The 25,108-nt window shown below is 35.3% G+C and overlaps 1 protein-coding gene across 3 annotated transcripts in view; it reads right to left on the bottom strand.

Annotated features, from left to right (window-relative positions):
• Positions 1-449: 449 nt before the first annotated feature.
• Positions 450-25,108, bottom strand: part of PARPBP (PARP1 binding protein) — a 58,602-nt gene continuing 33,943 nt past the window's right edge. Inside the window, exons 6-9 of one of the 3 annotated variants that reach the window (XM_081822298.1) lie at positions 16,233-16,416; positions 12,861-13,039; positions 10,880-10,961; positions 450-548 (exon numbers count right to left, since the gene is read on the bottom strand). In XM_081822298.1, coding sequence (XP_081678424.1) covers positions 528-548; positions 10,880-10,961; positions 12,861-13,039; positions 16,233-16,416 — 466 coding nt within the window. In that variant the 3' untranslated portion in view covers positions 450-527. The remainder of the gene's footprint in view (positions 549-10,879; positions 10,962-12,860; positions 13,040-16,232; positions 16,417-25,108) is intronic. The other 2 variants (XM_081822297.1, XM_081822296.1) reach the window with 2 other exon arrangements.

The following is a 25,108-nucleotide window of genomic DNA, read 5'->3' as shown; positions in this document are numbered from 1 at the left end:
CAAAAAGACTTGGGTGGTATTGTAAAAGTAATTGATCTAAAGACCCACATACTTTAGGGTCACGTACTCTTTAAAATAAGAAACAAAACAGTGCAATTAAACACACAAAGTCAGTATAAGTGTGATTCAGAACTTTCTAAATAGCCATTTTCTGTTTCACTCCTATTAAGACAAAATAAGGAATGTCCAGTACTCACTGTGGTCCAATCACTGATTTTTGATCAATCAAATTAATAACCCTCTCTTTACTGGGAATGTAGCACTACAAGAGTAGTCAGAATTGAGTCACTTGTGGAGAAAAGAGCTTAAAATTTCCATCCCCTGTAGTAAAACTCTTGTTATTTGTAAATATGCATGTAATTGACTAGCTGCCCCTGTTTGCATGGCATATTAAAACCTTAAATATTTTAATTTTACCTGACTTGAAGAACAAGGAAATTGAAGGAGGGTTATTTATCATTGATATCTTTCAGGTGCTCAAATGCATGGTACATCATTATCCCAAAGTTCATAATTTCCATTAAGGTTCACTCTCGGTGTTGTACATTCTGTGTGTTTGACAAATGTGTAATTAACTCACCCCTCAACTTTACTGCCCACAAATATTTTACAGTTATTCAAATTTTTCAGATTTATGCTAATTCTATTTAAAAAATTGAAATTTCTCCAGGATTCCTGGTTATAATTTTTAATTCTTATATTTTGTACCTATGTACCTTGAATTTGTACCTATCAAATTCAAGCTTGCTCATTGGCCTTTTGTTATGTCTCTTGCACTCCTTTCTTTCCTAATTTAACACCCTGTTCATAGTTTTTATCAATAACCACCTATATTGTTGCAAGAGACTTTTTGTTGTTACTGATATTGTTCATAAAAATTGTACACCAGTATTAACTAAATTCCAAAATTTATTCAGAAAAAAAAGAAATAACTGAGTAGTTACATTGAAGGTATTTTTTTTCTTTTTGTAAAAGATTATATATGAGTTTTCTCTTCCCTGCCCTGTACAAAAATCATTTTTTATCAGTTATGACTTATTAATTCCAATTATACACACATAGAATACTAAAGAGATTACTAAGATGGCTCCTATAATTACAAAGACATTCCACTTATAAAATCTGCTGTTGACACACAGCTGGAAGAAATAATAAATTGGATAGCAGACTCAAGATTGAAAAGATGTCAGAAAGCTAGAACCATAAGTAGAAAACAATAAGATGCAAATGAGTGAGGGTAAACAAAGTCCCGTATTTAAGTTCAAAATATCAGTTACAGATGAGGGTGAGGAAAACCTGACTTAAAAGCAACATATGAAAAAGACCTAGAGATTTTCATTGATCATGAACCTGACTGCAGCCAACAATGTGATATCTGGCTAAAAAGATCAGCACAAAAAGACAATGATGTGATGGAAAAGGCAGCAGATTTGCAGTTAAAAGACCTGCGTTCTAATACTGGCCTTATCACTTATAAACTAAATGATTTTGGGTAAACCTCTGAACCTCTCTCACTTATCCACACATAAATGGGAATAATATTTATCTCACAGAACTGTTAGAATTAAATAAAGTTAAAAATTTGAAAGGGCTATATATGTTCTAGAGATCCATGTAGATACCATGCAATTAATTAATGTAATAATATCTCTGAAAACAGTTTTTCTGTAGAGTAAGAAATCTGTTAAATTAGATTCCTCAGGACCAGGCCAGCTCTAAAATTATTCTAGGAATGCAACTCAAAAACTGAACTTATAATCAGCATCTTCATTTTAGTTATTAAAACAATACAAGCTACACTGGCTTTTATTTATAACTTAACAGAGATTGCTTTTCCTTTGTTCATAAAAGTTGAATTTTTCGCACAGGATTAGTGGCTACATAGAACCGAGATTACTTCCTGTTGCAAATCTTCCAAATCTCTCTGTGTATTTGATTTGGAATCACAAACAAGCAAAACAATTCCCTCTTGAAAGTGCTTTTGAAGTACTAAACAACTAAGAATAATGTCCAGATTCATACATGACTCTTAAAATCATTTTACGTTCAAGTCACATGAGAGAAAAGGATTGAACATTTTCCTTTGTAGAGTGATTTCCCCCCTTTGGAAAGATTTCTATCCACAGTAAAACTGCAATGAACTTCAAACTTGCCAAGAATTGGAAAAGTCCTTTTGCCACAAGCTCTTTTTAAATTGGAATTATTAGTAGGTTCCCAGTTTGAGGAAAATAGTACTTCACATAGGAAAGCCTGACTCCAGTTAAATTAAAACAAATGAGTCAAAATACTGTAAAGTCACAGTCTTTCCTGGAGTTAGCTACATTAATAAGATAATGAAAGTGCTAAGCCCCATTAGGCTGATAAATATATCAAGTTTGAAAAAGGAGATTATTCTCAACATACTTATTAAATATGGAACTGAAAATAAATATTCTAAATTTATCTTTTCATTCTTACATTATTATCTTTTCAAAAGAACAGATTTGCTACCCTTCATAGTATATGGATTGTAAATACATCAAATAATCCATTTCTTCATCAGTGAAATTTCATTTATTTTGTTAAATAGCAGAAAGATAATTTTTTCAACCTAAATGTAGCATTACTCTTTTTATGACTCTTCACTATAATTACTATGCCTTTATTTACTCTTTGTAAACAGCATAAAGTCTTTGAAGTCTTATACCTGAATACAAATCCTTGCTCTTTTACTTACTAACTATAAGATCTAGAAAATGATGCCTTCTAGAATTGAACAAGGATTAATTGGGATGAAGGATATAAAATGTCTAATATAACACTTGACACTTAGTAGGTACTCAATAAATACCAACTTCATTATTTCAGCCCAATGAATTCAACTTTAGTTCAGTCTAATAAAAACATCCCATATCCACTATAATGAAAAAAGCTGCTCACTCTCTTAAAGTCTTTGCTAAATGTCACCTTCTCAGAGACCTCTACTGAGCATCCTATCTAAAACCAAAACACACACACACAGGAACATACTGTCCTAACTCCCTTCCCCAGCTTTATTTCACTCCACAGCACCTTCTAATGTTCCACATAATTCACTTGTTCATTTTGTTCATTATTTGCCTCTCCCAACTAAAATGTAAGCTCCACGAGCAAAACCCTTAGTTTGGCAACTGGTGGTGACCTGCTCCAGCCTTCCTGTGGCCCTCCCCTCCTTACTGGACTTGCACTGGCCTCTTCCTCTAGGCTCAAGGGCTGACTATTTATGGCGAGGGTTATGGGGAATAGAGTGTGCACACCTCTTGGTGGAGTATCCCTAAGGGTGTGGAACAGAACAAGGGTTGAAAGGGGGTGTAGGGATGGGCCAAGGACTTCTGTTTAAATTCTTGTACCCCAGCCCCACAAATACCTGGGGAAGACTTGTCCAAGAGGGCAGGCGTTTTTGCCTGTTTTGTTCACTGATGTATCTCCAGTGCCTAGGACATAGCCCAGGAGGCATTTGATACATATTTGCTGAATGAATGAATTAAGTAAAATTTTAAGACTATAACAGATATATGCAAGAGGAAGGTATGAGGGAACACAGACATGAGTAAGCAAAGGCTTGGAGGAAGAAAAAGATTTACAGAATGGATTCTACTCTTTAATAGAGAGAAAGAAAACCATATGATACAGAAATGAGAGAAGTAGACTGGCAAAGAACAGCTAAATCACCCCGAGGACAAAAGCTTTGAGACAGAAAAACATGTACAAAGTAAACTCTACTCTGTTCAACAGAGTGGTGAAACCATTTGGTAAAGAACAAGAGAGATGCATATACACAGAGAAAACCTAAATCACATTTACGTACTGAGAATCATGCAGCTGAATCCTTAAGCCCCATTATATCTACTGGCCCTTTAAAGTTCTTAAATAGTCCATCTTTCTCAGGTTCTCATACATATATCCTTACAATAAGCCCTACAAAAAATAAGTGTTCCTTAAAACCACAAAAGCCATATTTTCCTTAAACTTGACCCACACTATTTATTCACTTATTTTGTACAACTACCCAATATATAGTCTATACGAGTGATATAATCTAATACTTTCATCAGGTTATTTGCTCCGCCTGGAAGTCTCTCTTCCATTCTCTCTGCCTATTTAAATCTTATTCTCATCTCACACAGAGCACCATTTCCTCTACTCATTGGTCTCCCATTATTCCTTTTGTAGGTATCTCTAATCTACCAGAACTGCAACTGTTTTAATATGCTAGCCACATGTCGTTCATCAATTAAAATTAAATAAAATTAAAAATCCACTGCCTCAGTTGCAATGGCCACATTTCAAATGCTTGTGTGTTAGCACACAGAACATTTCCATAGAAAGTTCTACTGGAGAGCACTATTCTAGAACAAAGCTTTATCATCTATACCCTGTGGCACTTTTTTTTTTAAAGATTTTATTTATTTGAGATAAAGCAAGAGCACACACACGAGCCGGGGGGTGGGGGGTGTGCAGAGGGAGAGGGAGAAGCAGACTTGCCGCTGAGCAGGGAGCCTGATGTGGGGCTCAATCCCAGGACCCTGGGATCATGACCTGAGTCGAAGGCAGATGCTTAACCAACCGAGCCACCCAGGTGCCCCACACTGTGGCACTTTTATGTGCTGCAAATGGATTCTCAAAGGACTCTGGGACATTTTTTGTTTGCTGGGTCTGTAATATTGGAACGCATATGCAACTTTATATTAGTAAAAAAGACCTCACATCTGTTCCCCATGTCTTCTACCACCTGATGTAAAAGAACCAATTAAGCTTTGGAAAAAAATTACAATCATTATATCCTCTAGAGATACCATTTCTTTCCTATTTTCTCCTCTCATTCTGGGACTCTAATTAGGCACATGTTAGACTTTTTCTAATTTTTCTAATGACCCATCTTCAAGTCCAGGTTTGCCACCTAATGCTCTGTCCAGTTTACTATTAAGCTCATGTAATGAGTTCTTAATTTCAGATAAGTTTTTACAGTTCTGGAATATCTATACAGTTTTACAGATTTTAATTCTCTGCTGGAATTCCCCAATTTTTCATCCATTTTGCCTGTCTTCTCCTATAATTACTTTTACATGTTGAAAAATTTTTAATTCCTCATCAGCTAATTCAAATACCTGGATTTTTGTAAGTCTGCCACTATTATTGGTTTTCTATCTTAATTAAAAGACAAATCTTCCTATCTCTTTTCATGTCCAGTATATTTTATTTCATGCTGGACACTGTGTATAAAGAAACTGTAGAGGCTCCAGATGAAGAACCCTCTTCTATCTAGAAGGGTTTCCTTTGTTTCTATTAAGCAGACAGCAAAGGGCTGATAACCTCAATGCAGTCAGGGACTGAGCTGACTAAGAGCTAGGTTGCACTTGTCATCAATTACATTTTGACTTCTGGTTTTTATCTCTTCCTTGGGAATGACCCTCCCAGGCTTTCAGTCAAGAACTTTGTGGATTTCTATCGTCTCGGACCTAAAAGTCTGGAGGATTCAGTCTGCCCTTCAGAGGTTTTTACATTATGCTCTTTGGCCTCCCATCTTACTTCATTTCCGAATATGACAAATATGTGAAAGGAGACAGCCATGTGTTGAAGGCAGATCCCACTCCTCAAGCAGAGCCTTGTATTCTAGCTATCTCAAGAGCATAGGTGATTTTAGTTTACCAAATTGAAGCTTCTTAGCCTCCCACTCAGTTTCAAAATCCAGCATATGTGCAATAGGTAAAAATAACTGTGAATTCAGGGCTCCTAAAGTTTCCAAATTGTTGCCAGCACCTCAAGATACCCACAATATTTGTTGGTTCCTCTTTCCCTCAGTTAGAGGACTTTCACGTGGGCCAGCATCAATCCTTGGCTCATACCTAAAACTGGTAAATAATCCCAGAGAAGAAAGCAGCCGATAATAAGCTGCTCACCTCAGGACTTTACCCCCCTCCGATTTTTAGTTTACTTAAACTGCTTTGCTTACACAGCTTTCTTATGTCTTTAAAATATATTCTCACCTATTTATCTGCTTTTTATTTTGTTATTATAGCAGAAATGGTATTCTGCCATGACCTACTATATCCTAGTTCAACACAGAAGCCTCCACGTCTGTGAGTGATTTCTTGATTCTGTTCCCTCCTTATCTGAGAGCATTTTATTTTCTCCTCAGTTACATTTTGAAGGCTGCATACTTTCTGTTAGTCCTCATTTTTCAGTAGCCTGAGGAGTGGTGGAGGCAGAAGTAGCGTTCAGCCAAGGAAAGAGTTTGAAAATATTTCTGGGTTCTACACTCTCTCCTAAGAGTTTATTATACATTATATGTACTATAAGAAGGTTTACTCCCGGGGCGCCTGGGTGGCTCAGTTGGTTAAGCGACTGCCTTCGGCTCAGGTCATGATCCTGGAGTCCCTGGATGGAGTCCCGCATCGGGCTCCCTGCTTGGCAAGGAGTCTGCTTCTCCCTCTGACCCTCCCCCCTCTCATGTGCTCTCTCTCATTCTCTCTCTCTCAAATAAATAAATAAAATCTTTAAAAAAAAAAAAAAAGAAGGTTTACTCCCTCTACTTAGCCACTATATCTCATTCAAATGGAAGGGGATCATTTGGATAACTTCCCCATTTCATTATGTGACATTGGAGGCTTCATTTGTGTAAGTGTATAAGTTCCAGGGTTCATTTTTCACATTTAAGCCACATTACTATCTAATTGCCAATTCTACTATTTCTCTGACAAGGGGAAAAAAAAAAAGAATACACACACTTAGGTGGCTCCTCAGTTTGGGAAGTATTAGTGATAATTCTCAGGATTTGTCAACTCACTAGTACAGTATCCAGGGACTGGGGCTATATTAAGTCACTAAGTCATGCTGTGCCTCTTCCCTCCGAAATCTTTTCTTTCCTTGGCCATCATTTTTGAAGTTATTGTATCTAATTGCATTATTCTTCATTGTTTGTTTTTGGTGAATGTTTTTGCTAGTTGTTACTATTTTATAGACATTTTAAGGGGAGAGAAATTCTATGAGTTAAGCTCAATCTACCACTTTAATTTGGATATACTCAGAGTTTTCTAAGACTCTAAACATTAAACTTGGATATCTAATTAAGAATTTTCTAACACCATAAGCATTGGATTGCCTGACTGCTTACAAAGGTACCAGAGTTATAGCCAGTCCATTTTTCACACTACCTGAGCCCTAATTTTCACTGTCCCAGCTACACCATGTTTTAAAGATCCAGTATTTTCCTGATCAGTTCACTTAAGTTACTTAATTAGTTAATCCTGATTATTCTATGTATAATTGTATGTATATGGGCAAAAACATTAGACTCAGAATAAAGAAAAGACCTGTACATGTGACTTTCCAGTTGTGCCCAATGTGCAAACTGAAAGGAATAAACCTAATTAATTTATAGGGATATAAGGAGGTATCTTCTTGAAAATCTTTTAAGAAAGAGGTATGAGACAATAGCCAAACTATGGAAACAGCCTAGATGTCCATCAACAGATGAATGGATAAAGAAGATGTATATATATATATATATATATATATATACACACACACACACACACACACACACACACACACATACAATGGAATATTATGCAGCCATCAAAAAATGAAATCTTGACATTTGCAACGATGTGATGGAGCTAGAGAGTATTATGCTAAGCGAAATAAGTCTATCAGAGAAAGACAAGTATCATATGACCTCACTGATATGAGGAATTTGAGAAACAAGACAGAGGATCATAGGGGAAGGGAGAGAAAAATGAAACAAGATGAACCAGAGAGGGAAACAAACCATAAGAGACTCTTAATCTCAGGAAACAAACTGAGGGTTGCTCAAGTGGAGGGGGGTAGGAGGGATGGGGTGGCTGGGTGATGGACATTGCGGAGGGTATGTGCTATGGTGAGTGCTGTGAATTGTGTAAGCCTGATGAATCACAGACCTGTACCCCTGAAACAAATAATACATTATATGTTAATTTAAAAAAATTAAAAAAAGAAAGAGGTATGAGGATACTTGTATAAACTGCTTGGAATGGGGGGTGTGGGGAATGGGATGTAAACATTCTCTAAAGGTTCCTATCAAAACCATGAAGGTTCCGGAAGAACCTTCTGATTTCTATCACAAGGGAGTTTATTTGACCATCATGGACAAATTTCCTAATAATCAATAGTAGGAAATAAAACTCGAGGACTTAAAATGAATATGGTTTTACAAGATTTTGTGATCAGAGGGGTATCTGTTTTTATTTATAAATGAGAAACTAAAATCTAAGAAAAGTTAATTTGCCCCATATAATAATGACATGGATACTTCACAATTACCATCTACAACATCAAAATTCTAAGTTCCCTAATATTTTCTTTTTTTTTTTTTAAAGATTTTATTTATTTTTTGACAGAGAGAGAGCAAGAGAGGGAACACAAGCAAGGGGAGTGGGAGAGGGAGAAGCAGGCTTCCCGCTGAGCAGGGAGCCCGACGCGGGGCTCGATCCCAGGACCCTGGGATCATGACCTGAGCTGAAGGCAGTCGCTTAACGACTGAGCCACCCAGGTGCCCCTCCCTAATATTTTCTATTTTTGAAGTGCTCTTTCCAAGACACTATTTCAAGTGTAGATCATATAATCTTTCCATGACTAAAAAAAGAACTATATGCAAAAAGAGCAAAAGTAACCAGATAATAAGACAAAAAGCTGTTAAACTACTTTTCCATAGTTATTTAGTAGTAAGTATTAGTAACATTCTTTGTTATTCCAACAAAATACTTTAGCTGACTATGGTTCAGCTGTATACCTGGCTAAACCAATTATTTTCACACTTTGCTTTTATAAAGACCACTATACAGTAAAATACAATCATAAACACAAATTCCTTCCTCTCTCTATTGCCATTTTAGTGTCAGAGCCAAGTAGACTAAGCCAGCTCCACTATTAGGTAACGGAAGCAATGTAATTATAATCTCATTAGTATTTAACCATGGCTTTGCACACTGGCATAAAACATTTCATCGTAGTTATGAGATCTTGGATAAGGTGTTTTCTCAGGATTTTGGTCTCCACATCTATAAATGAGACTGTATTAGACAATCTCTCCTCTACTTCCCAAAACTTTCTAAATTAGTCTATACATTTTACAGTAATTAGCTGACTCTTAGTAGTTTCTAAAAAAAAAAAAACAACCTTCTTATTCTTCAAATAGACTTTTTCATTTTGATTTACTTAATTCTAACAAAATACCCCAATGATCTTTTTAAATTTAAATTCAATTAATTAACATATAATGTATTATTAGTTTCAGAAGGTAGAGTTCAGTGATCCATCAGTTGCATATAACACCCAGTGCTCATTACATCATGTGCCCTCCTTAATGCCCATCACCCCATTACCCTATTCTCCCATCCCCCTCGCCTCCAGCAACCCTCAGTTTATTTCCTATGGTTAAGAGTCTCTTATGTTTGTCTCCCTCTCTGATTACGTCTTGTTTTACTTTTCTCTCCCTTCCTCTATGCTCCTCTGTTTTGTTTCTTAAATTCCACACATGAGTGAAATAATATGATAATTGTCTTTCTCTCATTGATTTATTTCACTTAGCATAAGACCCTCTAGTTCAAACTATGAAAAGATCCCAGATGTCCATCAACAGATGAATGGATAAAGAAGATGTGGTATATATATACGATGGAATATTACTCAGCCATCAAGAAAAAAATGAAATCTTGCCATTTGCAATGACATGGATGGAACTAGAGGGTATTATCCCAATGATCTTTAAATGAAAATATTAAAGTTTGTCAGTATCCATAGCAGGGAAAAAAATTAAAGAATTTACACATTACATTTCTGGTTATAATAAAGTCCAAAGAATGGATTTTTTTTAAAAAGATCTTATGCCTTGACTATAAGTACTTATGTAATATAACAAAGGATTAACAAATTTTACTCATAGAAAAATTGTATAAAACACTTTGATGTATTCCACAGGTATTAAGTACTGACAACTAAAAATAACCAAAAGAAAGACAAGACTTATTAATATAAACTAAATGGGTTTTAGATATAAAACAGATGATAACTAAGAGTTCTGCTAATTGGGACTAACTTTCCAAATGGGAATATAAAGAGCATACAAAATAGAGTTCTCAAAGTTGTATCAAGATGAATAACTGTTTGATAATTTAAGGTAATTGTAAATTTTACATGAAAATTTTGTTGAACAAATGAATGAATTTCCAACCATAGAAGAGTATCTACATCTAGCACATAGTAGATGCTCAATAAATGTATGCCGAATGAGTTAAGACCAAGTTTCTTTTTGAAAAATAAGACCAAGAAAATTTTAAACACTTAAAAAACATATTATTGGCTCCTTACAGGCACAAATGTTTGAAATGAGGACAGGAAAACTTAGTTCAAATCAAGTAAAGATATAAAAATATAAAGAATAGCTCTAGTCAATAAACAATGTGAAATGTTCTTCTTGTCTTAATCTACAATTAATGATATTCTGCCATAATGTTTTCAGACAGGAACAAAATGGAATTTATATAGTCTCTCAAGATTCACTTTAAAATGTGAGAAATGTAAATGTGAAAATCATGTCTTATTTTCCCCTTCATTCACTGAATAGATATTTATTGAACACTTACAATAGCAAGTGCTTATTCCTTTCCTTATTTTAGGTCCAGCAAATGGAATAAGCCAAAGACTAATTAGCCAAGATTGTATAAAAGGAAAGTTTCTATATGTCAGTGTCATAACTCATTTTCCATTTAATTCCTATTGTTCCATGTACAATGTATATTTATAATATCCAGTTCAGGTTTCTATATTTCTTCTATAAATAAAACCATTTTTATCATTTTTATGACAGTACTTTAAACTATACCTTATTTTTTTTCTCTTGCATTGACTTATGGATGCGTTCTCTTAGGGGTTTCACTGATGAATTATTCACTTGTGTGGGAGATCTAAGTCCAAAAAAAGCAAAAATGTATAAACAAGAGTAGCTTCTTAACTTGTTTTTGCCCCTCCCTTACCCAAAAGCAGTAATAAAATAAAAAGACAACTAAATCTAGGTGTTTATAATACTGCATAAAAGTGTCAGAGTTACTACTGAGAGTTCTAAATATTAATAATTTGCTAAGTTAATTAATTCAGTCACTACATATTTGAGTTTCTAATATATGTAAGGCACTGTGCAAGATATTATGAAGGATAGAAAGTAGATTCATTCACTGCCCTGAATTCAGGCATCCTGAAGCCTAAGGAAATAAGATATCCACACAACTAAAATTTAAAATAAAAAAGGACAAGTGCTGTAGCAGGGGAATTCAATACAGTTTAGAAATAGGACGGTCAAAGAAGGTACAATGGAGAAAGACACTGGAGCTTTGGAGCCAGACAAACCTGGATTCCTCAATAAATTCCTTTCTGGTTTAACAGAGCCAGAGTCATAACCTCTTTAACTCAAAAGACTGTTATATAAGAATAAAGGAGAGTCTATTCTAAGAACCACTAGTTTATAACCTTACATTGACTCATATTCATACACTACATTGTCCTTAATTTTATCATTTTAATGCAGACCACGAAAAAAATTCACTTTATCATGAATTGGCACTTGTGTGCACAATGACAATTGCAAATGCTAAGGTAACTGTAAACAATTGAAATATCTTTGGCCACAGGTTGAGAAAAATACTTCTTTAAAATGGATGTAGGGATTGATTTTGTTTAATAAAATTCTATAAACACAAAATAACTTTCTCTTTAAAAAATGGTAGAATTGAATCTGAGAGAAAATTTAACCATTTATGTTTTACCTAAAAAGCAAACTTTGTTAAACAGAAGGTAAAAGAAGAAAAAACAAAGATTCATTTTCTTTCCACTTTTTTCATAAATCATTGATAAAATAAATTTTTGTTGTTAGGAAAATATTTGAACACTTTTGAAGTAGAACATGGGTGAATTACATCATGCCCAAATATAAAAGCATAATCATTGAAAGCTGGTGAAGAGATTTAAATAAATTGGAGGACAACACTGTATGACAAACCATTGCAAAGTTTCGCTTCAAAGAGAAAAATAGAAGAGAGCAACAAGTAGGATGACTTTGTAAAGTTTCTCCACAATGTACTAAATAAGATTTAAAATTGTTGTTCTAAAACTTTACATGTTTCTATAAATGAATGTTTATTAATGCAAAATATCACCAACCTACTCAATGTTTGACCTAGTTGTTGTTAAAACTGGAACGTATCAGTATCTTGCACAGAATACCAAAACTACTTTGGTAAGTATTTTTCTTCATAAAAGGAAGAATCAACAGATGTCAATTCCAATGTAAGTCTGGTGTATATGCTCTCTCCTGTTCTCATGAAGAGCAGCACAATACTTGGAGGACAGACCTGAAGTTTTGGAGCACAACACTTTTGCTACTTGCTAACTGTACTCTCTTAGGCAAATTACTTAATCTCTGTCTCTCAAGTGTCTAATTTTTTACTTATGAAGTGGGGCTATTACTGAAAGATGTTATGAGGGCTGAGATAATATAAGTGAAAGCAGTCACCAAAGTTTTTGACATACACAGCAAAGGAAATAAATATTTCCAAAGCAAAAAACAAGCACAAAAAAAGAAAAACAAAAATACTGGTCATATTCTCACAAAATACTGTTTTTATAAAAAACTTTCCCATATCCAAATGTTCAATCTCCCTTTAACTTTTGTTTTCTCTCTTCACACTTTCTGTAGTCTCCAAGTTTCTTACCATAATGTATTTCTTTTTAATCAATGAGGTGGTTTTTTTTTAATTCCCTTTATAGACTAGAGTTAACATTCACATACATATCACTTCCACATTACTTACCTAAAAAGTGTAAGAATAGAAGTTCCATTATGATGAATTGTGTTTTCATCGTCATATAAAAGCTCTGCTTTGTTTTTGGTAGGCATACTGGCTGCTTCTTCATCCAAAAGAACTAGTAAAGTTTTCACAGCATCTCTGCCACAGTATGCAGTGCCATGGTTTATGGCATAAGATTTTGGCTAGAACAAAAAATACTACTAAGTAAATGTAACAATCACCAAAGTTGGGGCAATCAGCCATTCTTTTCCATTTCTTGTGCTGCTGTTCTCCTCCTCCTGTTTTGTTTAAGTTATAAAAAATCAACCATGCGAAATGGCTTTAAGGCATGAAATATTTCTCCCTCAAGTCATACTAAAATCAATCTTATCACTTTCCCAAAGCACAAAAAAATACATAAAATAGTATCATCACAAAAAGATATTGATTCTGGTCAAGATAACATCTAGCTTTAAGTCAGAAAATTTAGTAACTATTTAACTATGTGACCCTAGCTAGCCTCATGACTTAGCCTCCCTGTGTATTTTTTCTTTCTTATATACCAAAGAGAGATGGGGTTCTGTTGATGTGAATACCAACCCCATAGATGGTTGTAAAAATCTACTCAAATGCAGGCACCTGGGTAGCTGTCGGTTAGGCATCTGCCTTTGGCTCGGGTAATGATCCCAGGGTCCTAGGATTGAGCCCCACATCAGGGTCCCTGCTCGGTGGGGAGTCTGCCTCTCCCTCTCCATCTGCCTCTCCCCCAGCTCATGCTCTCTCTCACTCTCTCTCTAGTAAATAAATAAAATCTTAAAAAAAAAAAGATCTATTCAAATGCAATAATTAAAAATGAGTTGACATTCATTCATTCAGTAATCCATTGATAAGTACACACCAAGTCCTAAGCACAGTGTTTGAAGCTAAGGTTACAAAGGTAAAAACCACTGCCTCAAGGAACCCATAGTCCCCTTGATAAAATAAGTAAGTAACCAACAACTGCATTACAAAGTACTAAGTGTTATTTCTAACAGAATGTATACATGGTACAAGAGGAGCACACAAAGGTAGTGATCAATTTACTCTAGAATCAAGGATGGCTTCATGGAGGAGACACACAGGGGTGGGAGGGAACATGGCACTTTTAAGGACCAGGCTAACATGATATAGCTGAAGAACAGGGTAACAGAGAGGGAGTTATGTGAGATGAACCTGGGAAAGCTCTATAAATCCAGCAAAGAAATTATAAATCAGTCTGTAACGGAGTTAAAGTCTTTTGCTTTATTAATCAAGAACATAAATGATCCTATTTAGATTATTAAAAAATGATGGCAATGCATAAAAATACATTCCAGGGTAAGAATGTTATTAAGTCTGGAGACAGGACCACAAATTAAGAGACTGTAATAGTCCAGCTTGGAAATGAAGAAGGTAGTCGCAGTGAACTAAAATAGTAACTGCAGATAAAGAAAAAGCAGGTTAAAAGAGGAGAGCTAGAAAAACTTAGTGACTAGACAGAATAAGGGAAAATAGATGATAATATAATATTATATGCAGACACATGTAAGCACAAACTCTGAAGATATCTCTAGCTGGGTTTGATACCAACTTACCAGTAGTATGTACTGTATAATTCTGGGAAAGTTCCTTAACCTCACTGTGCTTCAGTTAAGTCACTGGTAAAATAGGGGTAATGATAGAATGATAGTGCCCAACCCATACAGTATGTTAGACATTGCACCTAAATATCGAAGTTTCTGGGACATCTGTTGTAGCTGTGCCACTTTCCTCAGCTTTCATCTGAGGTCTTTCACATGGTCTTAGCCTCCCTTCTCTACTGGACTGACCAAACTACTGTAGCGCTACACCAGAATTTTAACAAACTGCTTATCACAATAATGATTGCTATCACATTATATGCACTTATCACAATAGTAACGGCTTATCACAATATATGTGCTTAACATATACCCTTCATCAGTACCAGAGAAAAAGCCCATATTTTTTAATATTAACTTACTGAGAATTATTGGATAGTATTTTTCAAAGATTTCTGATTTGGTTGATACGTAAAATTAAGAACCAGGTTGCACCTTTATTTCTTGTGACAGGAAATGGCAGAGACTGGGGCTCTTAATTACCTGAGGTATGACAGTTTCTGATTTAGACTTATAGTAACAACCTGGTTGTCATTTGAGCCAAGCTAGTCACAGGAAGCGTTAACACACATGAACACATGGGGCAACAACCCAGAATCTCCCCTATGTCCCACCTTCCAATTAATCTGAAAACATGCATTGTTACAGAAAAATAACTAAAAATCGTTCCCAAGGACCGTGAAAATAGATGAATAATAGATGTATAATGATAAATAAAATAGATGTATAATAATAATAGATGAATAATAAAACATAAGCAAAAGTCTTTCTTCATACACTGATTATCACAATCACACCTAAGGAAAAGGGGCTTTTGTTTGCTTGAATTAAACTGCAACAAATGGATTATATAATACATACTGCCAAATTCTTTTTTAGAGATGAAAAGGTGGTAGATAATTTCTCCTATAATACTATAGTTATTGTACTGTATACAATGTTTGTACAAAAAAAAAAAAAGAAAGAGGTAAACATTCTAGGAATATATAGTTAAAAGATTTCTAAGTATAGGAGAAATTCCTAATGTTTGCAGTAGGCTGGTAATAGAGGTAGAAAACAACAGATTATAAAGATGAAAAAATTCTATTAAAGAAAAATAGGGCGCCTGGGTGGCTCAGTTGGTTAAGCGACTGCCTTCGGCTCAGGTCATGATCCTGGAGTACCAGGATCGAGTCCCGCATCGGGCTCCCTGCTCAGCGGGGAGTCCGCTTCTCCCTCTGACCCTCCCCCCTCTTGTGCTCTCTTTCATTCTCTCTCTCAAATAAATAAATAAAATCTTTAAAAAAAAAAAAAAGAAAAAGAAACTGAATAGAAACCATTTCTGTGGCTGTTCTACAGAGTACCTAGTACTGGGGCCAGAACCAGAGAAACCTTGCTCTTATTTCATATTTGAATAAGTGGCAAAAAATAATGGTTTCATAGGAATAATTATTGAAAAATATTTTAAGACACTTTAATAACCATCAAGAATTATAAATTTCGAGTGCTACAAGGGATGCTGCAGATTATCCAACACGCTACTTTAACAAATACAGACAATTTGGCCCAAAGATGTTATGATTTATTTCAAGTCAAACATAATCCTATATAATCCTATTGAGAAACTTAAATTTTCAATATCTCATAACACAGGAAAAACATTCTTCTGACTTAAGTAGCAATAGTAAAACATTTCTATAACAAGTAGAAGCGATAATGTTTTGTATAGAAGTATAATGAAAAATAAAAAGCTCATTACCCGTGCAGGACTGATGTCAGTGGTACTAACAGCTACTTCTCCTTGTTGAGAATTGATAATATTTTTAATCCTCAAATCCAAATCCTGAGTGACTTCCTCTACTGCTTTACAAAAAGGATCTCTGCTGTTCTGGCCTTTAATCAGTTGCATCTTTATCACTGAGAGTATCCGACCCCCTGCAGTGCTGAAAATAGAAATAAGATCACCTTTATAATAGCATTAGAAATGACAATATGCTTATAAGCTTGAAAATAAACTTCTCAAAGTTAATCAACACTTTTCAAAAAATATGACTTTGATCTTATAAATCAAACTAACACATTTAAGAAAAGAATGAGAACCATGAGCAACAAAATTAAAAAGTTTTTCTTAAAGCAAGTCATTTCAACAAAGTTACTTCTTCCCTGATTTGAAAGCTGAAGGGAAATATTTTAGTTATAGATGATACATAGTAAGTTTCAGGTGCAGTTATACACACATAATATACTTAAAATATGTACCTTTAGATACAAGGTAACAGAAACGCTACCTCTCATTGAATACCTAGAATCCTACATTACTTTAATCTTAAAATCATTTCAATAAGTATTATTATCCTTAAATCACAGATGAGAAAATTTTGTCTCAAAAAGGTTAAATAGCTTGTCCAAGAACACGAGCGTTCTGGGCTAGGAAGGAGGTGGTGAGGACTGACCTGAAACATAACACTGCATTCTAATATGAGAACTGTTATTAGGTGGAAGGGGAGATTAAGCTAGTTAATATTGATCTAAAGCAAACCAAAGACTGGACCAACTATGTCCAACAGACAAGTGTTCTAAAAAATCTGAGATCAATTATTTCTTTATACTAAGCCTGAACCTGAATGAATTTAGGTTGAAGTTCCTGCTCTAGAAGGCTGACCTAAAAAAATGTGAGAAATATATAGGAAGAAGGATTTTGATCTATTGCAAGGAAGAAATTAGAGGTATCCAACAATAGAAGAGGGCTCTTTTTTAAGGTCAGAAGATCTCCATCCCTAGAGGTATCCCTGGAAAGGCTGTGCAGTGCTGAATGAGAAGGTGGTATGGCCTGGCTATAAGGTCAGACTGCCTGAGCACAAAATAACAATTCCCCATCCCTCGCCTCCCCCACCGTCTACCTTGAGTATGCTATTTAACTTTTCTGTGACTTTTATAGTGGCATAAAGGAAATTATGAATTAGAGTTTTTATCCACATTGCCTTATTACCAGGTTTTATGTTTTGGGGAAGAAGCCAGGTTTCCTAACAAACACTGGAAATATGATTGTTCACATTCAAATAGTTGTTCCAAATAGAGAAGGAAAGTTAGAAGAATTGCAGAAACACTTAATGTATGATTAGACCAGTGTCTCCCAAATTTACCTGATTATCAGAATCATATTCAGCATCTGTTTAAAATATCAACTCCAGATCCCACCCTGTTGAATCACAAACGGCAGAGAAGGGTACTGAACAACTGCACTGTTTTAAAAATACCACAGGTGATTCTGACAACTACACAAGCTTGAGAAACATTTCATTAAAAGGAAGGAAGGAAGGAAGGAAGGAAGGAAGGAAGGAAGGAAGGAAGGGAGGGAGGGAGAGAGAGAGAGAGAGAGAGAGAGAAAGAAAGAAAGAAAGAAAGAAAGAAAGAAAGAAAGAAAGAAAGAAAGAAAGAAAGAAAGAAAGAAGAAAGAAAGAAAAAGAAACTTAAGGAGACTCCCATATGTTATCAACTCTAAATACAGCTGCTTTAGCCTTTCCTAACTCTTATTAAATTCTCAACTGACCAACCTTGACCCATAGGTAGGGACATCTCTACGTCCCTATTCAGCAGGAAAAAGCTACAGAAGATGAGACCTTCTGCCTCCAACAACCTTAAAGATTTAAGGGTCAAAGTTGTTCAGGGGGGAAATGATGAGGGAAACAGAGTCAGGAGAAATGTAGCTTAAATTAAATCTCCTTACAGCTTGCAGCCCACTGATACCTGACACATACAGAGTGTGACCTTCCTCAAGGAACTCATGGACACCTTAGTGCCATAATGTTTTATTAAAGACTAAAAGTAACCTTATCTTAACAGCAGCTAGCCCCTCAAAGTCCTAAAAGGCTTGCTTCCAAATTCCTTAGAGATTTGCACTATCCCTAACCACCACTAATTAAAAAATATATAATCAGTCACTCCTCACAATCCCAGGGCAGTTCTTTCTGCCCACGGGTCCTGTCCCCATGCTATAACAAAATCACCTTTTTGCACCAAAACAAAAAAAAAGAGAAGAAAGAAAAAGAAAGAAAGAAAGAAAGAAAGAAAGAAAGAAAGAAAGAAAGAAAGAAAGAAAGAAAGAAAGAAAGAAAGAGCTCCTTGAGAAAGGAACAATATATTTACTAATCTTTATACTACCAGTTTATACTTGGCACACAGAAGAAAGCATTGCTACGTTTGTTGAATAAATGACTACTATCACAGGCAACCATCTAAAGTTTTTAATAGTAAGACAAAAGATATATATTTTACTATGACTATATTCTTATTTGTAATACAAAAGTACTTAGGGGTTTTCCACTTACACTATGGCAGACTAAATAAATACTCTGGGGGAATATCTCACCAAGTTTGGCAGCAATAGGGGGAAATCTCTAATCTCTCCCCAAAAAAGGAAAAAACAAGAGCTGGAGTGGAAAGTTGGGAGCTGTTAAGTGGGAGGCAAGCAGAATGTATGGGTTTTCCTGAAGACAAAAATCTCTGATAGCACTTTGACCAGGACACAAAGCCCCGCGTGGGCGAGGGCAAGCAGAGAATTTCACCTTGAGTCTGAACCTTCTGACGGGGAAGGAACTACTATGGCTTTTATTAGATTTATTTTATGTATTTTATATTCTTGAAGCTTTTTTTTTTTAATTTCTATTTGGTGATGGCATAAAAATACAATTGCTTGTTGTTTATTGACCTTGTGTCCAGCAACACTATTAAACACTACTATTACTATTAAAAATTTGCCTTTACATTCCCGGAGTTTTCTACACATACAATCATATATCATCAAACAGAATTTTATTTTTTCCTTTTCAATTGTTATATCTCCTATTCTTTTTCTTGCCTTACTACACTGAATAGAACATCTGATATTGCACTGAAAAGAAATGATAAGAGCAGGAACTCTTATCTTGTTTTATCTTAAGTAGAATGCTAAAACATTTTACCATTAAGTACAGAAACCCTTTATCAGGTTAAAGCCTTTATTCTTAGTTCATTTTACACAGAGTGGACAGCCCTGTAGAGTGGGAATGTTCCAATAGACTCTTCACCTTAGACAGTCCTTGGGCTTTGTCCTTGCACTCAGACTTAGTGGCCCTAAGAACAGACCTTCCAAATCACCAAATACTCTCAAAATAAAAACTCATTTCCCTTCTTGACTTCCCTCTCTGGCTTTCTTCCCTCCCCTAGTTTTTGGCCTGTATTTTCACTACATATGCCTACTCATCAATGCATTCAAGAAGTATTTTAAAAATATGCTATCCAGCATTATTAACTATTCTCAGTGGAAGGGTCAACCAGGGGACCTAATCTGCCATATATGTGTAATCAGAAGTCTGAGTAAACTCTAAGAATTCTTTTATATATATATAGGCACTTTCTTTTTCAATGTTTTTTTTTCCTTGATTTTCAATCAAAAGCACAGAAAGTAATTGGATGAAATGAAGCCAAAATGAAAACACAACACTGTGTGCTTTTTCTGCAATCTAATGGAAGAGTTTTGGAAAAGATTCAAAAGGATAATAAAATATGAAAGAGTGTTATAATGTCAATTACAAGAACAAAAAAAAATGCTTTCAATGATATTAGGTAAAAGTCACCTTTGCCTCCTTTTCTCATTCCTTCTATAAGAACAAATACACTAAATATTAAAGATGATATGATTCCCTGACTGAATTATATTAGGAAGAAATTTAAAAGATTTGTGTTTCAGATACTTGCCAAGCTCAACATTTTGACCCTTGGCAAAATACCTCAAACACCAGTGCTACGACTAGTCTATTGCTATACATTCTCTACTAGGGGCAAATACTAGCTCTTCAAATATCTGCTCAGCAACATGGTGGCATAATCCAGACTCTTGCTTCTAGAGCCTGGAATCTCTGAAGTTTTAACTCAAATGACACCAGGACATTTGTGCTAGACCCTGGCATACAATGAATAAAATATTTTTAAGAGGTCACAACTGATCATGTGAGAAACTGAGATACTGAAGGTATAGAGGGAGTTTGAGTGGGTGGGTAAGGGAAAAAGAGTTATTCAGGAAGGCATCCCAGAAGATACATTATGAGTACCCTGGATAAACATTTATAGAAGAATTTAAGCGAAAAAGAGGTAAACTGCAGCTCCTGACTACCAAATGTATCACATTAGATCTCTGGGGCAGAAAGAGAAAAATAAAGCTAGTGAGGAAAACATAATTAAATCCCCAAGCCTGGGGGCACCTGGGTGGCTCAGTTAGTTAAGCGTCTGCCTTCAGCTCAGGTCATGATCCCGGGGTCCTGGGATTGAGCCCCCCATCAGGCTCCCACTCAGTGGGGAGTCTGATTATCCCTCTCCCTCTGCATCTCCCCCTGCTTGTGCTCTCTCTCTTTTTTCTCTCTCTCTCTCTGCCAAATAAATAAATAAATCTTTTTTTAAAAAATCCCCAAGCTTGTATTAAAGCATAGTGACTGAAAAAGAGCAATAAGCAATAATACAAATGATTGGTAATACTCTAGTGTAATTATTGAATATCTTTACTATATGGATTGGCTTTCCCCTACCATCTTCAAGAATTAGATAACTATTTGCTAAAACATATCTTTAAAAAATTAAGTATGATTAAAAGTGCTCCATAAGATATATCAAAAATGCTTCTAGAATATTTAAGATTTATTTATTTATTTGAGAGGGAGAGAGAGAGAGCACACATGGAGGAAGAAGGAGAAGCAAACTCCCCGCTGAGCAAGGAGCCTGATGCAGGACTCGATCCCAGGACACTGGGATCATGACCTGAGGCAAAGGCAGACACTTAACCTACTGAGCCACCCAGGCACCCCTGGAATATTTTTAAATGAGAAAAATGTAACAGTAAGATTTTGGACTGGATAATTTCAACTCGATTTAACATTCTATAAATATATAATATTTAGTCCAATAAATATAATTCAAGTGTACATTAAAAAGTTGTTTTCATAAACTTGAAATACATAATTTTAAGCATTTGAACAACAGAGAACTAACTAATTTATGTAACCTGAAACCCCTAATTTAAGATATTTTTCAGGAAACTATAGTATGCATTTTATGGTGGCACCTACTGGCAAAATGTAGAAATACAACCAAATTACAGGTAGGATGGCTTGATGAAAGTTGGCAGTGGGGAGGGAAGTGTGAGAATCAGTTCTTCTTTCATTTCTTCCCTATCTATTCCCCATCTTCCTTTTGATTCAAAGATTATTGTGATTCCCTACCACTTCCACTCTATTATAGTCAGTTTTAAGAGTTAAACACATTTTTATCTCTAAGTTTTAAGGTTGAGAGACAGAGGCCAGAGCAAGATAAAGGCAGGAATTAGAGCACATAGGATTTCTATATCATACTGAGGCTTCTGGAGTCTTATCCTGTACCTAATATGAAATCACTGAAGGATTTTAATCATGGGAGTAACATCTGCTGTTTTAGAAAGACCACCGGCAGCAGTAAGGACAACAGGATGGGGCAACTCAAGATTGGAGGCAGAAAGAACAACTCAAAGAGAAGTGAAGTTCAAGCAAGAAAGGATAAAAGTCTGAAAACAGGCTTTCCATTAAAAAATGGAAACAAGATTGTAGCTATAGGAATAGAGATGAGAACAAAGAACATCAAAAATGTTAAGAAGAATTCATGGATCTTGGTAACTGAAGGGACAGAGAAAGGAGAAAAAGGAGTTTAGGATATGTTCCAAATTTCTGGTTAGGTAGCTGGAGGAAGAGAGGCTTCATCAAGCTGGACACTTCAGGAGGAGAAGCAGATTTACAGGGAAAGATGAAGATTTGGTTTGGAACATATTAAGTTTTAGTTGCTTTGAGATCACAACATATAGTTAAATATGTTTTTGAAACTCAGGAAAGAGGTTTGAATCCCACTGAAATATAGATTTAGAATCTGCATATATGCAGTCCCAGAAGTAGGTGGAAAATAAGAGAACGAAATCTCAGAAGTAGAGGGAAAAGAGTTCTAAGAAAGAAAATGATCAAAATTAAGGACTCAAAAGAGACCAAAAATTCTACACCAACTAGATCACAAGTGATCTTTGGCAGAATAGCTTCAATAGAGTGGAAAAGTGAATTACTGTGAGTCAGTTAAGTACAGACAAGTAAATAAATATTGAGTGTCTACTCTGTGCCAGAAACTGTGCTAGGACTAGGGAATATTAGTGCAGAAAACCAATAAAACCCTCATAGACTTTACAGCCTGGGGAGAAATATATATTAAATAATTAGAAATTCAGAAATGGAATAAAGGATAGCATTTTTTTTTCAAGAATCCTAGCTATAAAAGGAAGAAGGTATTGACAAAAACAGGGAAATTGGTTTTTTGGTTTTTTCTTACAATCTTTATACACTGTGGCAAAAGTACTAATAGAAGTTGAAATTCTAAGACAAAATGAATAACCAATAAAACAATGTCCCAATAGGTTAGCCATATTATCCCCACTGTAGGAAATATCCTCCCTTCCCCCCATCTAGATTTCATTTCACACCCATTCTCCATGTCTGCCTAACTCCTGCAAGTTCATACTTCAAGATTAAGCTGAACTGTAACGCCTCCCCGGTAAGCATTCCTCACATTTTTATCCCTGGCTCCCACAAACTAAGTCAACTGTCCTTTTCTCTGTACATCCTTCTATTGTTGTATAAGTAGCATATATTTTTTTAGCTTTTAATAACTTTTTTAAAATTATGAAATGAATATATACTTAATATATACAGAAATCACCATAAAGATGAAATAAAGAGAAAAAGAAAGAAAGAAAGATTCCTCGGGTGGACTATTCAGACACCCACATGAACATACCCACTATTTAGACACCTACTTCTTTAGTGGTCTTCCCTAAAACATGGTAGCCTTCCCTCGAACATAGAGTAATTACTCATTGTGACAAGATAGGATATCGAAGATAACTCATTGATAAGTTAAAGAATTTAAGTCCATTCTCTCTTCCTAGATGCCTCTAAAATGTACTTCTATCCTGTAGATAATTTATCCCAACCAGAAATTCCTCCATAATTATAACAAACTACATTGGACTGAATATATGCATTTTTATCAGCTCCCTCCTAAAACTGCACTAAAAATGACAAAAAGGCAAGTGTTTTAAAATCCACAAAGAAAGAGAATGTTAGAGGAGACAATAACAGATGACAGCAGAGACATATAATGAAAGCATGGGAAAATGAAAAGCATATGCACATGTGGTAGCTGACTACTCAGAACAGAGAAAGCTAAAACATAAGTAACTGCTAAAAGGGACACCAATACGAAGCAACCCCAGAAATTCTCAGAAATCGAATTCAATACTGAAGGCTACAATAAAGACGGGGTTGCAAATGAGAAAGCTGGTTGACAGTCTACATCAGAAATACTTAGACACAAATCTCCTCTCCTTCTGCGCAGTCAGGCCAGTGCATTTCTCTCCCCTCAGCATGGAAAGCAAGAATACTCTGAAGAAACTAAGCCAGATCGGCTCTGGACCCCGAGGCAACAGGGACTGAAAACAGAGTGATAAAGTAAAAGTCTACATACTGGAACTGGGAGACTCAGCATCAACCCCTACCCTACCTCAAATTCCAGAATATTACTAGCTAGACTTACAGCTTTCTGAAAGGGACTAAAGGATGCCACTCTGGAAATTTTGGGGTAAGTCCCAAAGAAAAGACCTATAGTTACTGACATTTGGAGAATCCCCAACAAAAGAGCCAAATGGCTACCGTGCTATAATGAAATCCACTGTATAGAGCTACTAATCAGCTTTCTATGGTCTCATTCTTAAATATGATAAAAGGACTGTTCAGAATCACCACACATTTTAGAAATACCTCTAACATGAAAGAGGGCAAAACAAACAAAAACATTCAACTTAGATAAAACAAAGACCATCCAGGAAGCAGATAAAAATAATCTTAAATAATTTTAAATAAATGAAACATGATATAAGATCATATACAACCAAATGTGAGAATATGATAAAGATATTTGCCTCCTATTTTTCTCAGAAAGCCATGTGAGTAAAATAAGGGGTTTACCAATTAAAAATAAAGTCACAAGATCCAAAAAACAAGGCAGAGGCAAAGAAAATTCACCATTACCACTGTGAAACAGGCCTAACAAGCAAAAGTACATACTCAATGAAGAAGATAGAGGACTCTCCAGAAGGAATGTCTTCAAGGGCAAAAACCAGAACTGACAGATGATCTAATAATAAGAATATGTATGGTTTTATTGGAAAGCTCAAAAAAGAACCGATGATAAATATATAGGAAGTAAAGGAAAAGAGAAAAGTAGATAATTATTAAATCTAGGGAAAAAACAAAAATTTGTATAAGAAAGGAAGTACAATCACAGCATATCACATAGCTTAGGTGTAGGCAGTATTTACAGAGTCATAATAATATAAATTCTAAAATATAACTTAACCTGAAATTGTGGTATAACCATATTAGAAGGATGAAAGAAGAGAAGTTCCGTGTGTGTAACAAGAGAGGGAAGACAGACAAGGGGGGCTGGGAGGTTGGTGTGTGAGTAGCAAATCACCATCTTCCAGAGTAGGAAGTTAATAATGTCTCAAATGGAAAAAAATCAACAAATATCTGCATT

This window comes from Leptonychotes weddellii, chromosome 5 (assembly GCF_054177405.1).
Source record: "Leptonychotes weddellii isolate Sample4059 chromosome 5, ASM5417740v2, whole genome shotgun sequence".
NCBI classification, from domain to species: Eukaryota; Metazoa; Chordata; class Mammalia; order Carnivora; family Phocidae; genus Leptonychotes; species Leptonychotes weddellii.
Note: the sequence above shows the minus strand (reverse complement) of the source record. Positions and strands in the feature narration are given on the sequence as shown.